The sequence below is a fragment of the Leopardus geoffroyi genome, chromosome A2 (genome assembly GCF_018350155.1).
Source record: "Leopardus geoffroyi isolate Oge1 chromosome A2, O.geoffroyi_Oge1_pat1.0, whole genome shotgun sequence".
NCBI classification, from domain to species: Eukaryota; Metazoa; Chordata; class Mammalia; order Carnivora; family Felidae; genus Leopardus; species Leopardus geoffroyi.
The window spans coordinates 166,840,474-166,856,720 of record NC_059331.1 but is presented as its reverse complement, the minus strand read 5'-3'; the positions used below and the strand labels follow the sequence as shown (position 1 = coordinate 166,856,720).

Genomic DNA, 16,247 nt, shown 5'->3' with positions numbered 1-16,247 from the left:
TATTTCTAGAGACGTCTTTCTGTGATTAGCCCAGCTGGGTTCAGTGTGCTGACCACACGCGGCCGGGTTGAGACGGAAACACGTGGAAACGCGTATCAAGGATGACGTCGTTACCCGACGTTTGGGACCCCGTCCTGAGAAAAGGATCCAGAAGCACAGAGCGGAGGAGTTACCCGTAATGTTTCAAGGGCTGCTGGTTCCCTCAGCGTCCCAAGGTCAAGGGGCCGTGAGACGGGCCGGAAGGTCTCACGGGACGCTCTGCCGTCCCCGAGCGGGGACGCGAGAGCGGGGCCACGGCCGGGGCCGGCGTGCGCCGGAGGGGGACAGGGTTTGCGGCCGCGCGTGGGTCCCGCGGCGCGAGGAAAAGCAGCGCGTTGCTGGACGTTTACCTTGCGGGAACGTGGATTGACGAAGGCTCGGGGATCGCCGAAGGAGGGAAAGCCAGCCAAGCCAACAAAAGCGCTTCTTTAACGAGAACCAAGTGGATTCACTACTCGTCTCCGTTTCGCTGCCACAGGGGTGGGCTGGGTTGGGTCTCCCACGCCGGCCCCGTTCTTTCCAGGCCAGAGACATGGCAGACGACTGGCGGCCCAGAGCCGCCAGATCGGCAAAGACACGCGGGAGTCCCTTCTGGCCCTGAGGCCTGGCGGTGTCCTCAAACCCTTGGGGGGTTTCCTCTTGACCCCCTGGCTTCGCGTCTAGGCTAGACCACGGGCGGTCACCTCCCCCTGCATGGCTGCTGGAGAGACCAGGTGTTTCGGAGACGGAACTTTCTGCGTCCAGTGGGGGGAGGGGGGGGCGGGACGGGGCACCCTCAGTGTTTCCAAGCCGCTTGCATCGGATGACTCGCAGTGGGGGCGCCAGAGAAAACGGCGCCTTCTCTCCTGCCGCCGCCCTTCCTCCCGCACCCCGGGCCCGCGGGAGGGAGGTCGTGCGTTCCGGCTCCCAGCCCCCGGGAGCAGAGCCCGTCTTGGCACCCGGCTCACCCGCCTGGGGTGGGTCTGGAGAACAGAGGGAAGATTAGAAATGCGTGAGAGAAAGAGCATGCCACGTGAGCTCAGAGAACGAGCTCTGCGATGTTCCGGAGAACGTTCAGCCCCGTGACTCAATGAAAGGTCCTGCCGGGACGACAGGCGCCAAGGATCGGTGATACCCTTCATCGCCTTTTGCCGCTCTCGGTTTCTTGGCGAAAGCGCTCGGGTCTGGAAGCGTGTTTTCGAATCCGCAAGACGGTGCCTCATCCCATTCGGCCCTGGCCGGGAGAATGGGCGCATCGGGCTCTCCCGGAGGTGCTGTCCGCGTGCGGTTTGGGTCTGAGGACAGAGGCACCTTTTTCAGGCCGTCCCACACCGCGTTTCTGAAGACACGCCTTGTAGCCAGACCGCTGACCGCGTGGCCCTCCCTCCCGTCTCCAGGGGGAGCGCGGCGGCGGTGAATAAAAGCCCGGCTTCTCTGACGCCAGCTCGGGCAGCTCTCTACACGCTTGTCTCCACCGCAGGCACCGTGCTCAGGACTCTGAGCCTCGAGGCCTCGACTTCCCTGTGCTGCTGGTCCAGGACCACGCCTTGAGCGCCAAGGGTCTAGACGCCCTTCCCGGGCAGAGCGGGACCCAGCAGGTCCGGGTGGGACCGGGGGCCCCCGGACACCAGTGCTGCTGGACCTTGAGCCTTGAGCGCCAAGGGTCTACGCGCCCATCCTGACGGCCCTCACATTCTGAGCGGACAGGAGGGGAAGCGGCAAGGAGAGCTTTGCAGAGGTCCGCACCGCCGGGGAGGTCACCCACCCGTCCTCCGCACCTAAAGGACTCGGCCCCCTCCCTCCAGCCCAACAGTAAGGAGAGCACAGAAATCAGTCTCCGCTCCTGAAGTTGGCGTCCCGCTCAAGAGGTCGATGAACTCAAACAGCACCCGCCGAAGGGAAAGTAATCATAGCTCTTTACGTTTATGTGTTGGGCTCTGGGAGGATGTCACTCCAGTCGCTTGACCTGATCAGAGACACCGCCAGCGTGTCATTTTCGTCCCAGCCTTACAGGCCAAGACCCTGGAAGAATGGAGAAGCCAGCGGCTGGCCGGGCCACGCAGGGGAGATGTGCGGGGGGCCCTGCCCACTCAGCGCGGCGACGTGACAGAGGGGGATGGGGTCGCTGGGCGCGCACCTCGTGCTGTTCAGAGCCAGGACCTCCTTGCGGTAGTCAGCCCGTCGAGCTCTCTGCAGATCTTCGGTTTGATGGGCTTGGGCTGTTGTAGCAGGACTTCAGGGTGGGGACCTCATGGTCTGTGACTGTATTTGCGGGTCAGGCCGCCACCACAAGGCACCGAAGATGGGGGGGGGGGTAGCGTCTCACAGTTTTAGAGGCTGGAAGTCCAAGACCGAGGTGTGGGCAGAGCCGGTTCCTCCCGAGGCCTCTCCCCCCATCGTGTGGACGGCTGTCTTGTGTCCTCACGTGGCCGTCCCTCTGTGTGTCTGTGTCCTGACCTCTTCTTCTTATAGGGACACCGGTCACACTGGATCGGGGCCACCCTGGTGACCTCATTTTACCTTAACGGCTTCTGCGAAGGTCCGGTCTCCAAATAAGGCCACGTTGTGAGGTCCTGAGGGTCGGGGCTTCAACGTAGGAATCTAGGGGACACAACTCAGCCCCAAAGAGTGCCCCTACCTGGTCACCTGGGGAGGACATGGCGTGTGGCTTCGGCTGAAGGTGGTTAGGGAACAGGCTTCCCTGAGGCCTGGCCGACCACGTCCCGTGGCTGGGTCCTGACCCCGGCTCCGTCCCCCCACTCTGCGCCTGCCCCCTCCCGTGACGAGAAGGGGGTTGGCTGCAAGGTCTCCAAGCTCCAGTGCCCTCAAGTCCAGGAGCGGGGGGATGGGGTCACCAAGGCCCAGCGCTGTGCCCTCGCCTGTGTACCAAGGGGACAGGGGTGCTCACAAATGCTCGTGACACACACAGACACACACACGTGCGACACACATTCACATGGATGTGCGGGGAAGATTCCTGGCCCCGGGGGAGAGCTGGGCCGTAGGGTCCCGGGTATCAGCCTCGCTTTCTACTCTGCCCTTTTGTTCCTTTTGAATGTTTGTGTTTTGTTTTTTTTTTTTCCAATCAAATGACTATGTTACTTTCCCTCTTAAAAATGGTTTTAAAGAAAAACAGCGCTGTCTTTCTGGTCCGTGGAAACCACTGTGTGTGCGTGGGCGTGTCCACATCTGTGGACACGGAACAACTCAGGTTCTCGTGGTCCCATTTCTCCGTCCCTCCTCCCCTGAGCCCGCCAACGCTTTCTAAGGAACTGCTACCATTTGCCCACAAAGCTGGGAAAGGCCGCCCGACATCCCACAAACGTGGGGTCTCACCTTTTCCCTTGCGTGACGGTGCTCAGAAACACAACCACTCAACCCCTTCGTGTTTTCCGTGACAAGGTAGTGAGGGAGGCAGACTTGGGGGGAGGGCGGAAAACTGTGAACCAGGAGAACCGATTCTGCATTTATGTGACCTTCAGCTCTGCCGACAGACGAGGAGTCGCATCACAGTTGGCTAGCGTTCGCTGGGCCTCTCCCGGGCACACAGGCTCCCCCAAGTACCTTCGTTTTTATTCAGAACCCCAGAGGAGGCCCCCTCCAGGCCTCGTGAATGACCTGGCTCGGAGACGGACCGGGATTCGTGGCATGAATGGACAGATTCGCATCTTACTCTACGAACGCCACGGTGCTCTCGTCTCCTTTCATGCACTTTTCCATTCCCTTTTTGTTGTTGTTGTTTTTTAATCTGCAAAATCCTTCCGGGGCACGCCGGCGGAGGGCACGGCTCCACTGTGGGAAGGGCTGATTTGTTTAAAAGATTGAAAAGTTGCGACATTTTCATATGGAGAAGTGCATTTTGTTTTCACTTTACCTAAAATGTTTGAAAATTAAAGTTTTTGGTTGAAGACTTTTTTAGGGTAGGAAACCAAGTGGCAGGGCCAATTTTGCATTTGCCAACGAAAGCAGAGCTTCTTTAAACTTCAGGAAAAGGTCAAATTGTGTTTGATGACCCCATGTGGAGTTCATCAATGATGGTGCATTAAGCAATTTTTCTCTGATTCTGTTTTATCCCTGGTAAGTTGGAAAAAGGCTCCAGAATTTAAAAAAAAAAAAAAAAAAGTGATCGAAACTCGAGCAGTTTTGAATTGTAGGAAAATTTACCCCCAAATCAAAATGTTATTTCATTCTTTCTATTTTCCTCCCAACCTGAACATATACTTGATGTAACACAATATGTCCATAAGTAAGAATAGGAAAGACTCTTTTCCTTATTCAAGTTGCGGAAGGTAAAATTGTGATGTTGTTTACGTAAATTTCCTGTGTCTTTGCGATAAACTGTGCCGAAATCTTTGTAGTTTTGTCCCCAAGGTTTTATTGATGGTAGAAATTCACCTGTTTTAACACTGAATTGATGGTAACTGGAAAAACTATATTAGTTCCGTTATCTGTGGGCTGGCTTCAGTTCTCTAAACAAAGGCTACTTGAAATCTCTGTTATTGATTAAATCCAGATGGAATTCACTTCTGATACACAGAACACTGGGAAATTTATCAGCTTCTATTATTCCTCATCGAAATGAGCTCCTTTAGCTTTCTAATTATATTGTCTAATAAAACTAAACAGCCAATGCTATCTGCATATTATATGAAGAATTGTCCTACAACAAACTCATAACAGTCAATTAACATAAAAGCTAATTATATATCTCATCATCTTACAAGTTTCCGAATGTATGCTTACCCTGTTGTCGCCTAGAGCAAAGGAGGCTTGAATTTTCACTTCTAAATATTGACTTTTAACTAATATCAGAAGCGATTTCAATATTTTTATGGATGGAAAGTTAGTGATTAAGCCAGATGCAATATTTGCCAGAGTGCAATTAAAATTTCGACATTAACTAAACCTCCAGAAGGGGAATCTTTGCAACAATGTGAAATCAATTATCAGTCGCTAAGCAGGTTAAGTCCTGGGTTCCTATCTGAGGAACACTCAAGATAACGATAAAGATAAGTGAGATTTATTTGAGATTGCCAGACTGTTATGAAAACCACAGACAGAGCACAAGGGCATTTCCGCGTCCAATCGTGCATCGTAACATAATTGTGTTCCTGCCTAATTGTGATAGCTATCAAGCAAGAAATTTGCTACAAGATTAACAGAGGCACAGTAATGAACGCGCACGGAGGCGCCCTGGAACCGTTAGGAATGTGGCTCACGGGGTCTGGAATGAACCCCACACTCCGGCCTTCCAGAGCCAAAACTTCCAGAGACTTTTTTCCCGCTTTCACGTTGGGATATGGGTACTTCCCTCCGCCCCCCCCCACCCCCGCCCCGTTTCATTGCTCACAGAATAAGCACATGGTCAGAATAAGCCTTGAGGGGAAAAAAGAAAAGTAGACACTCTTTCTACGTAGCGGGATTCAGAGTGGCAGGTAGGTTTCAGAAGAGCAAAAGTTAGGATTTACTTTGACCAGCGCGCTCTGAGATAGCGATGAAGTTATAACGGATCGCTTTTATATGTATCACGTATCCCAAGTGAGTGCCTGCGCAAAAGAAACGGCTGATAAGAAAACCGGGTGCCCGTGAATCGGTTTTCTCCCGATACAATGCTGGCGGCCTTTTTCATTCATATTGTAATGAGGTTACTATCTCTGAGACAGTCCTTCCGGGGTGGAGGCCACCCTCCCCTAAGATTACAATAGGAATTGCTTTATTGACAAGTACTATTCAAAATCTTCATAGTATAGAAAGAAAGACTTTGTTTTATTCCACTCGTCTCAATATTTATTGCACTCTTATAATCGAAACACTCTGAGGGGAGAAAAGGGCCCAATTATTCTGTGAACAGTCTTTAAATTTACCGAAGGCAGTTCAGCTAAGTGGAATCATTTTAAACTCCAATCGTGTGCGTCGTCGTCAATGTGCAAAGAGCGGCGATGCTTAGACATCTTTAGCATTTTCTCACAAAGCCGGATGCTTTGATTGAGATTTTAAAATCCTTTTTTTTCCTCTTAGTCTTCTGAAAACAGACCTCGTAAGTTCACGTTGGGTGTTTTTCCTTTACCTGTTTTTAGCGGAGATTGTGAGGAAGCATTTTCTGAGCTATCTGCAGGCAAACACTTCCTCCTATTAAAGAATGTTTACTCAAAAGAGCCAGCTAATGACGGGAAAACACACACACACACACACACACACACACACACACACACACACACACACACACCCGTTTGCCTTCAGACGCATAAAACCAACAAAATTCACGTGTTGATCTCTTGATATAACATATGTGTGTTAAAACAGTACCATACTAGTATATTCAAATATATATCATGACACTTTGAAAACTGGAAAAAAAAAAAATCCCGTTTTGGGGAAAGTTGTAAAGCGGGGACTGTTCTAAAATAGTGCCAGCCCCGGGAAACAAATCAAAAACCCCTCCAAAGTAAGTTGAGGAGGCCTTTCGGTCGCTAGCGTCTGATCTGCTCACGCGAGACGGTGGGCAGTTTCTGCACACGGCTGGGTGGGTGAGGTCAGATTTAAAAAACATTTTCGAGAGCGTCCCCAGTCAGCAGACAGTACTGGGATCCGTCAAGGCGGCGCTGAGTGTTCCCCCAAACTCTCCCAGACTCGAACCCCTGCCCTCCGGTGGCGACCACCCCCGCCCTGTTTACTTTTCCGCTGGGGAAGGTGGGGGCCGGAGGGGACAGGGAGTGCCTTTCCGGGTTTCAGTTAGCTTTTTTAAGTGAAAGCGTGGACTCATCACTGTAAAGTGAAAACCTGCTTTGCTAACATCCAGAAAGTACCATGAAGGGATCTCAAACGTATCAGATAAGGAAGTACACTTAAACCACACGCGTGGCAGGCAAAAAAAAAAACCCACCCCATAATCATGCAGCTAATGATCTGCTTGATTAACTGTAATTAAGAATTTACCTCTGTGTTTTATAACGTGCAGACCCAATACAGATTTAATCCTCAGCGCCTGTGGTTAATAAAACGGATTTTCAGTTTGTTCCTTAACCCACGCATTGCTGTGCTTTTTCTTTTGTTTTGTTTTTACAACTTACAGGGCTTGATTGGCATACTTAAAAGTGTAAGTGAAATGCAGCTTGTATTTGGAATGCACTTCAAGCCACTGCCTTTAGGGTCATTTCACTGTAGACCCGAAAACAACAACAACAACAAACCACACTGGCGAGTTTTTAAAAACTGGCTATTTTAGTGAACGGATAACCGTTGTGGTTTAATCCAGTTGAGTAAACGGTTTCGTTGCAAAAGGGAGCGCCCGGGCCTGGAGAGAATGCGCCTGGAACCGGGTTTTGGGGGAGAGGCGGGGACCCCGTTACCGCGCACACGGCGGGGGCAGCTGGGCGCCCATCGGCGGCGGTCGTCTTCGGCTCTCTTGCTGCCCCGGCTCCTGCAGGCCTGTGTCCCACCGCGCGCACTGCCCGCGGACCCCGGGGGCGGCGGGGACGCCGGCCCGGGGGCGGGAGGCGCGGGGACCCTTTGTGCGCCCGGAGCGCGCGCCTCGCCGCCGCGCGGTCGCCGGCACCGGAAGGGTTCACACTGCGCCTGAAAGGGGACAATGGAGGCCGGCTAGATCAACATCGCCGAAATCGAGTTCATTTGCGATTCAGCCCCTTTCACCACGGTTGTCACGCAAACTTCCTACTTTGATCAGCGGAGGGTGGAGAGGGAGAAAGCCCGCGGAGGCCCGGGCGCGGCGCGTCCGCGGCGCCCTTGGCGGGTCCCCGCCCCCTTCCGGAAGGAGCCGCGGGGACGCGGCATCCTGCACCTTGACCCGTCTAGACGGGCCCCGAGGTTTTGTGTCGGTTACCAGGGGCGAGGGGTGCTCTTTGACCCCCGCGCGGGGCGGAGGTGGTGGCCGGGGCGGGGTGGGGGTGGGGGTGGGGGGGGGGGCGTCCCCTGAATCCTCGCCGCATTCCGGAGGGACAGGGGCGCGCGGAGACGGGCGCCAGCTGTTCCCCGAGCCCGCGCCCGTGGCCGTCCCGCGCGCGCCCCTGTCACCCCCTCCCCCACCGGCGCCCGCGGGCGCCACTGTCGGCTCGGCCCGACCCGTCCAGAAGGACGCGGCGCGCTGGCCCGCGGTCTCTGCCTCCCTCCCGGTCCCCCTCTTGTGCTCCCCCTCCCCCTCCGCCCCTCCCCCCCTCTCTCCGGCTAGTAAATAATCACAGCCATTTTCTGTCCTCGGTGCCGTATTCTGCATGTGCAATGACTTTGAAAAGGACTACCTGTGTAAGCGCACTTTCCAGTTCCAATCTAGGGGTTTCCTTCCCGTCCACTTTCAAACACCCGCCCCTTTCCAAAAGCACAGTGTAAGCGAACTTCCCACGTTCTGTAAGTAACCTAACCGCAAGCACATTGTGCGAGGAAGGTCATGCCTCCCGGCGCTCCTGGGGGTGGCGCGCGGCCCCGGACGCGTCCGGCGCACGATCTGCTAAGACCGCGTGGACGTTAAGGCAGGTCTCCTGTCCCCGTTTGTCTCCACAGACCCCCCTAGCCCACTCGGAGGTTTTCCTAACAGACCTGTTGGACCAAGTGTGCGAGCGGATGAACCATTACCAGCTGGAAGAAGATTCCGTGACTCGGGAGAAGAAGTTTAAGAGATTTGCTCCAAGGCAAGGAGACAGAATATACAAAGAATTTAAAAAATTCCATTTTTATTCTGATGCTTACAGACCTTTGAAATTCGCGGTAAGCTCCCGTTCTTCGCAGGCGAATCCCACGCGCCAGGAACACCATTTGGGGTATTCTTTTTGGCCGTTTGCTTGGGTTGTGGTTGAGTTTCCAGACCTTGGACATTAAAAGGTTATCCGGCTGCTCTGGGGTCCCGCGGCGGCGTCAGTGTTGACCATGCATTTGGGAAGTTGCCTTTGAGACACCTCACGGGGCTGTGCAGACAGGCGGTGTTTTGCAGAAAGTGCTGTTGTAGCTCCCAGCGACTTGAAGCCCAGGGTCCCGCCTGCTCTGCCCCTGTGGGGCTCAGAGAGGGGTCTCAGTGGCCCCCCTCGCTGAGGCAGGTCTCTCCCAGGTTCCCTCAGAAGGAATCAGGGGTGGTGGCTCCTAGGTTAAAATCCAAATTAGAGTGAATGTCGTTTTCAAATATTTATAGCCAAATGATAGAGGAAGAGTGACAAACATCTTTTTTTTTTTTTTTTTTCCTTCTCCCCCTTCAGGCTTCACAGAAGACAGAGAATTTCCTTCCCGAGTTAATTCAAGTATTTTAGCACAAACTAAGTTAAACAAAGGCTTAGGTATGATAGTTGGCTTAATGCCAAACTCCCGTCCGGTGTGGTGTTTATTTTAAGTGAATGCTGGCCTCTGGCTTGCTAGAATGTGCCTGGCAAAATAGATTCCAATATATTTCGCTTTACTTAACGCTGTTGAATCAGACCAAGTGATGGCAAAGCCCGTTTAAAAAATGTATTAAGTTCACACACTGGCCGAAATGTCAGGCATGCTGACGCCCCGAAACAGGGGCTTTAGCTGACTTCTGAAGATTTCATTTTAATTAAAAAGTAAAGGCAATAACTCCAAGGTAAAAGTACCCTGGAACAGGAATTGCGATGAGTATGTGTGCTTGTATTTCACAGGTTTTAAATAAACACGTTAGGGGGGAATTTACATATTTTTAAATGCCATTGAAAAATGTTAAAGTCTTGCTGAATGAACTTGGACTGTGCTTTGCCAAGTCTCGAGCGAATGCCCTCCTGTAGCTTCACGGTTCCAGGAGCTGTAACCCTGTGGGTCTTTAGCACAGACGCGTCCTTCAGTTAGAATTTAAGATTTTCTTAATGCCCTGGGCGCCTTTGGGCTCCCTCTTCTCTGAAAAGTGAGATTTGGGGCTAGAAGCAAAGTGAAATGATCAACGGAGCGCTAGATGGTTTGAAAAGAAACTTGGCCAAGTCACTGCCAAGCCTGTTACCCACAGTGAGACCGACGAGGTTTGTTTTGATTGCTGAGAAAGCTTAATTGTTTTCACACTTCAGACTCTGTTTTAAAACCACAAAATGGATTGTTATGTTAAATCTGAGGGAAACTGGTTTAAGCGTCTCCAGGAGCCGGGTTCTTTGAAGGAGTCGAGAAAACCCAAACAAAACCAGAAAGCTAAGACTCCCCAGCTCTACCTAGGAGACCCCTTTCTTCCTTTTCTTCGCATTCCAATGTAACCAAGAGGCACAGATACAAAGAACTGCTTTCCTCCTCACCCTCGTCTTTCAACACGACTAATCGGTTAGTTAAGTCCCAGGAAAATGACGCAATTAACGTTTGGGGACGAGGCTCCATCCGAGGCGGTGAGGTCCCGAAAGCAAAGGGGCTGATGAAAACGGGCCACGGTGGTAACACGGTTTTCTGTTTTTAGCTAATAAAATGTTGGTGCGTCCTTCTCACGAGAGCCCCGTGCGCGCGGATCTATCCACATATGTTGTTATTACGTTTCCGCAGTGCGAAGCTATTATAGAGGAGCATGAAGACGAGATATTCTCACTTATCGCCCAGGAGGCACACGACCTCGCTGACAAGCTGTGCAGTGAGAAGGCAGGTACTGTGTCTGATGTAACATGTGTCTTCCGCTCGCCCACCCCCCTCACCCGGCGCGGCAGCATCTTTTTTTCAAACCGCCCTCGCTGCCTCCCCGCCACCACCACCACCACCGGCTCCGCACTGAGTCAGAAAGACCCCATGTGAGAGAAGACAAATAAACAAAACCACGGGGCTAGGTGGCTCTTCCGTGGGCGCCGGCTTGCTTCTGCGTTTGCAAGGAAGTCTAAAGATGGTAAAGGGGGCACAGGCCCATCAGAACCGGCGGGGTCCAAAGCACTTTCTCTTTCCGGTTTGCAAACTCGGAGAGGTTGGGTTCTCTCTCCCTCCTGGACCAGGAAGGAGAATCTCTTTATGACTCGCCTGGAACCTAAACTGATAGCAGGCGGGATCTTTATTTAGTACGAGATTTTAAAAGCTTTTTTTGTTTGCCGATTTGCGAGGGGTGCTGGGTATTTTTTTTTTTTTCAAGTTTCTTTCCCGGGATATCTTAAAAAAAATGTTTTTGTTTCTAATCAAGCATAACGTACCTTCCTCCACAGTATCAAATTTAGTGCCCCAGTCCTTGAAATAAGAGTTATTGCCCATCTGTGGAGAAACGTTTTCTGTCATCAAAGGTTATTAAACGAGAAAGTGACAAAGCCACATCGACAGGAAGAAGTTTTCTTCCTCTGAGTAGATAATGCGGTTGTTCTCTTTTTAAAATCCAGCTTGAAAAAAAAATAATAAAGATGATCCAGTTCGGTTGGGGGTTTGAAGAGTACCGTAGAAGGAGACACTCGGGGCTGCTCAGGGCCCGGAGAGCCGTCTCACTGAGCTCAGACACGAAAGGTTGCTTTTGTGAGCCTCCCATCAGTAAGTGCGTAGCCACGATTTTCCAAAGAAAGTAGTCTCGATATTTTCGAAGTTTTGCGAACGATTCAGAGATGGGCTCGTGCTTGAAGATACGAGCAAAAATGGGACGCGCGCTGTTGGAAATACCTGTTTTCCTATTTTTCTGTCACAGAGGGTCTGGACTTGTCACAATCACCTATGGCAAGGGCCACTAGTTTGCTCTCTAAACACCTGTTCGGACCTCACAGAAGGGCCTGAGAAAGTTTCACCAACTCTTCCTGGCAGCCGTGGCCCCAAATAATGACAAGATTCTGGGGAGAGACCCTCTTCCTAAATGCAGCAGTTTGACCTAATTTTAATAATAGTGACTGCCTTTTCATTGCTTCTGCATATGGGTCCCTGGAACTGAGCGTTAACGTTAGCCCCGAGAAAGCGTGAGTGTAAGGCAAAACCCTAAGATTTACGCAGGAAAGAAAACCTTAGCTTACGGAGTCTTAATAGCATTTGGTTGTTTAAAAACTGGTGAAGTATTTCCACTGTAAAGTGTCAGCCCCTCCGAGCTGCTGAGAGTACAAGGTGGGCCACCGCCTCGTGGCCGCAACGTAGCGAGCCTTTTCAGGGTCGTGTTTCCCCGTGAAGCATCCTCATGGCTGTTGTAAACCATCCATAAATTAAAAAGTGAGAACACGGTCACCTTACAAAGAGGCTAGACTCCCTCCCAGCCCAAAGTCCCCGCCGTCGAAGTAAGTTAGCGCCACGTAACGAGGTCGCCTTTTTCACACTTAAAAATTATCGCCAGAAAACCGAAAGCCACGCGTCAGTGAGGACGCTCGCCCTCGGTGACCACGGCGACAAAGAAGCATGTGTTTTCACAGGTTGGGAGGCTTCCGGATTCCCGTGGAAAAGGTGACACTCTCATGTTGTAGAAAAACTCCCGCGCTGTTGTCCGAAACTTTGCTACGATTGAGCTCCGTGATTTAAAACGTTTTAAAGACAGGGCCGTGTGTGTGTGTGTGTGTGTGTGTGTGTGTGTGTGTGTGTCTTGTGTGCTGGAGGCCGCGAGGCCGCATTCACCGGTGACCGTCCCCCAAGGCAGAGCGTGCTGTGTCCAAGGCGCTGCATTGACGGCTGCTGGAGTGTGTACGTTCTGCTTTTAGGGGGATCGGTGTTTTTTAAATAGATGGTTCTAGAACTAGACGTTTAATCGGAAGGGTGGCCCCTTTTTACACTTTGTATACACTTCACCTATACGTGCGTGCGCCTGCGTGCACACGTGTGTGTTATATGTGTATATATATGGATTTTGCTTTTCTCTCTCTTGACGGTAGATCGTTTCACCTTCTTGTGGGTAATTACGTAGGAGCCCATGAAAGCATGTTCACGGATTTTAAAGCCTCAGCCTTATTGGGCTTTGATGGGCGTATAAAACCGTAAGGCGTTTCACATGTGCACCGTGGCCATCTGATACGTGTGTACGTTGTGAAACCTTCTTCCCATCTAGTTCATTGACGCTGGACCCTACCAGGAGTGTCCAGTTTACTCCCCGTGCGCAGACCAGTACGTGGGGGACCATGGAGAAAACGCGTATTGCATTCGCGACGACCGTTTGGATTTAAAAAGGCCCCGTCAGTGAGGTTTTCGTGAACGTATGCACCCTGCCTTGAACGAATAAAGAAAACCTCGGTGAAAGACGATAGCATCGCAGGCGGGTCTGTGGACACCTCCTCACCGCTCTGCGCTGCATAAAAGAAAAGGCGTCAAATACATCCTGCTCTCGGGGTGTGAGACGGAGTAATGGGACTACCTGATAGGCAATCTGTCGTCGTCGTCGTTTTTCCCCAGGCAAAAAAAGAGAAGTGAGTGTCTTCGATCTTCCTGGTGGAAGATTTTGTGGCACTTACCCCGGCCACATTGTCAGTTTAACGTCTTGACGTCCAAATGATGCTTTCAAATCTGAGTAAGATAGAAGGTCATGATTAAAAGGGTAGCTGTGTCCCACGGATGGTGGAGGGTGTACCACTCTGGGTTGGGAACGGACGGATCCTCTCAGTTTTGTGGAGGCGTTCATCAGCTGGAGTGCGAGGGCCTAAATGTAAATACACGAACATATTCTGGGTACGTGTCACTTCTGCTCCGCTCCTAAATCTTAACCTTGAAACCGTGAGACTGAGGAATCTGACGCGTGATCCTCGTGAATGCGACCTATGGAGTAAAGGACCAGGTATCTTGAGATGTTCGGCTTCCGTCTAAAGAAAAAGCATTTTTACCTCTTCGTGCAGACTTCCCTACGCGAACGGAGGTGTCGAATTGTATTACACGAAATAGTTACTTTCCAACCCTCGTCCTTTTCCTGTTTTTGATAAATTATAGAGTAAAAAGAATCGTAGCCTTTCTGGAGAGGGCGGACGTTAATTGCTTCCAGTTGGCAAAGTGGAGCGTCTCAGAGCCCCCTCCTTGCCTCTCTGCTCCTTGGGTTAAATGCCAAGCGTGCTGCGCCTCTATTTAAGGCATTTCTTAAACACCCCCAAGGCCACGGGCAAAGTGACACGCTCCCTGGGCTTTGGTTTTAAAATACTCCGGGAAAAAATGCTGGAGGACGGCGGCAGAGATAACAGAGCCTTGGCAGGTGTGGAGGCCACGTTTGGGGTACCGGGGAGGAGGTGTGTGTGTTTGAAAATTTCCATGATAAAAAAGTTTTTAAAACGTGCTTCCCTCAAAACTGTGTTTCTTGCAGAAAGTCCGTGACTCACGCGCTGGTGTGAGATGGGTTAGTGATGCTATGTGACTTTTCTTGTTTGTTTTTTTTTTTTTTTTTTTTCCAGATCTCTGTGGAGCCTCTGCTAACCTCGCGGAGCTCCCGGATGGCACCTCTACCGGCTACTGAGGAGGAAAGTCACAGCCCACAGGTCAACGTCCGTGTTCCTATCTTCACGTTTCCTCACGAAAACAAAGTTCACGTGTCTCGTTTATACGGCGTTGTCGCACGTATGACATTGTGTTGAAAATCTGTTGTTTGGTGTCGCGACAGACCCGATTCTTTGGATAGGGGAAGTTGAGGACTGCATAAAACAAATTACCCTTGTGGATTCGGATACAGACAGGGTCAGGAGTGAAGCGTTTAAGTGCCCAGGAAGAAAAAACGGAAGGCATTTCATAAATGAAATAAGGATTTGATAACATACACAATATCTTATGCGCGTCTACACGTATAATGTTCTAGCTGACGAGGAAGAGCGTGATTTGAGTTCTTAAATGCTTGACTGGTCATGAAGGTAAGAAAGTATATTGCCACAAATTCCAGATTATGTCTTCTGGGTTCTATACGGTGATCGATTAAAGACACAAATTCCAGATTATGTCTTCTGGGTTCTATACGGTGATCGATTAAAGACACAAATTCCAGATTATGTCTTCTGGGTTCTATACGGTGATCGATTAAAGACACGAACTTTCTTTCCATCGGGAAGGAGATACAAAGTTCCAGAAACCTTCAGTTTAAAAACGTATGAATCTCTAAAATGTAACGGAATGTGTGAAAAAATAACGCTTTTCTTGCAAGCAATATGGTGCCTTTCTTCCGCATACCTTGTTAATCCAGATGAGTCAGAAAGTCACTGTACTGTTATCTCGTGTGTTCTTCAAAGATGGCACCAGTGACCGCGTTTTGTTTTGCCTCCAACTCTGTTGTGTGTGTGCGTCTCTGAAAAGACTTCCAGCTAACGCTTAGTGTGTGTATTTTACCACTAACTAATCTATTGTCCTCCCATTTGGGTGTGTTTGTAGGTGTGGAGACAGAGGGGAGGTGGGACCGGATGAAAAATTACTTTTGACCCCACTTAATACCAGAACGTAGTCGTCCTAGTACTCGGCTTGGATATTTCATTGTCTTCGTTAAACTTACAGTCAGTGACATCTGACTGCAATCGTTGCCGATGCCGGGGCATATTCTGTAACTTACTCTGAAGAAGAGATGCTCATTGTTGGTGGTGAGAATTTACTAGGCAGGGTGATATAAAGTCTGCCCCCAGAGAGCAAAAACCGTGGGCCGTGTGTTACGTCATTGCCTGGAAATCACGCCGTTTAAACCGCTCAGCTGATGCTTTGGGAAGAGACAATTCTGGAACTTAGGAAAATTTACCAAAATTCAGGAGAAGCGGTTTCCACTTTTTTCCGTCTTCCTCCCCACTTCTTGTCGTTAAGTTCACGCCACTTACTTACTGGGGGAAGCGGAAAGGCACGTGGTTTTTGGACGTGTCGGCAGCTGGCTGCGAGTCTAGACCCTGCCCAGGGTAGCCCAGCGAGCCTGCACCACAGCTGACACAACACAGAAAGAGGAGTTCAGAATAATTAGCACCGTATTGCAGTCAGGTAGCGAAAGTGTTTAAAACGCAGCCCGTACGTCCGTGTGTAAACCTACCTATTTAAGATTCGTTCAGCATCTCACATAGTGAGTCATAATCGTCTCCCTAACGTGGGCCTTGTTGGTAAGTGTGCTGCCCGGGGACTCGATTCCTTGCTAAGCACACGGCAGAGGCCCTGGCAGGAAGTGCCCAGTGAAACGGGAACTCTGTAATCGTGTGGCATTGTCTCCACCTCCCTGGCGGTCGCTACAAATTCTCAGAGACAGACGCGGCCGGTGCCGATGGCGCCGCTCAGGAGAATTGGGGCTCCCGTTTCCAACCCGCACGAACACAAGAGGTGTGCCTTCTGTCCCCGATCGGTGTCCCTCGTGGGTGTGGATGCTTTTGCTTTGAGTGGCGCGAACCACCCATCTTGCCTCTGATGGCGCACATCTAAGGTTCCGCCGAATACAGCTTTTCAGTTTTTTC

General features: G+C 51.0%; 1 protein-coding gene across 4 annotated transcripts in view; it reads left to right on the top strand.

Annotated features, from left to right (window-relative positions):
• CNPY1 (canopy FGF signaling regulator 1) overlaps window positions 1-14,718 on the top strand; it is a 42,267-nt gene extending 27,549 nt beyond the window's left edge. Inside the window, exons 2-5 of one of the 4 annotated variants that reach the window (XR_006716677.1) lie at window positions 8,533-8,736; window positions 10,489-10,585; window positions 12,920-13,274; window positions 14,241-14,718. Coding sequence is in view for 3 of the 4 variants with exons in the window: in XM_045496280.1 (XP_045352236.1) it covers window positions 8,533-8,736; window positions 14,241-14,420 (384 nt within the window). In the remaining variant the exon portion in view is untranslated. The other 3 variants (XM_045496281.1, XM_045496282.1, XM_045496280.1) reach the window with 3 other exon arrangements.
• The last annotated feature ends 1,529 nt before the right edge of the window (window positions 14,719-16,247 follow it).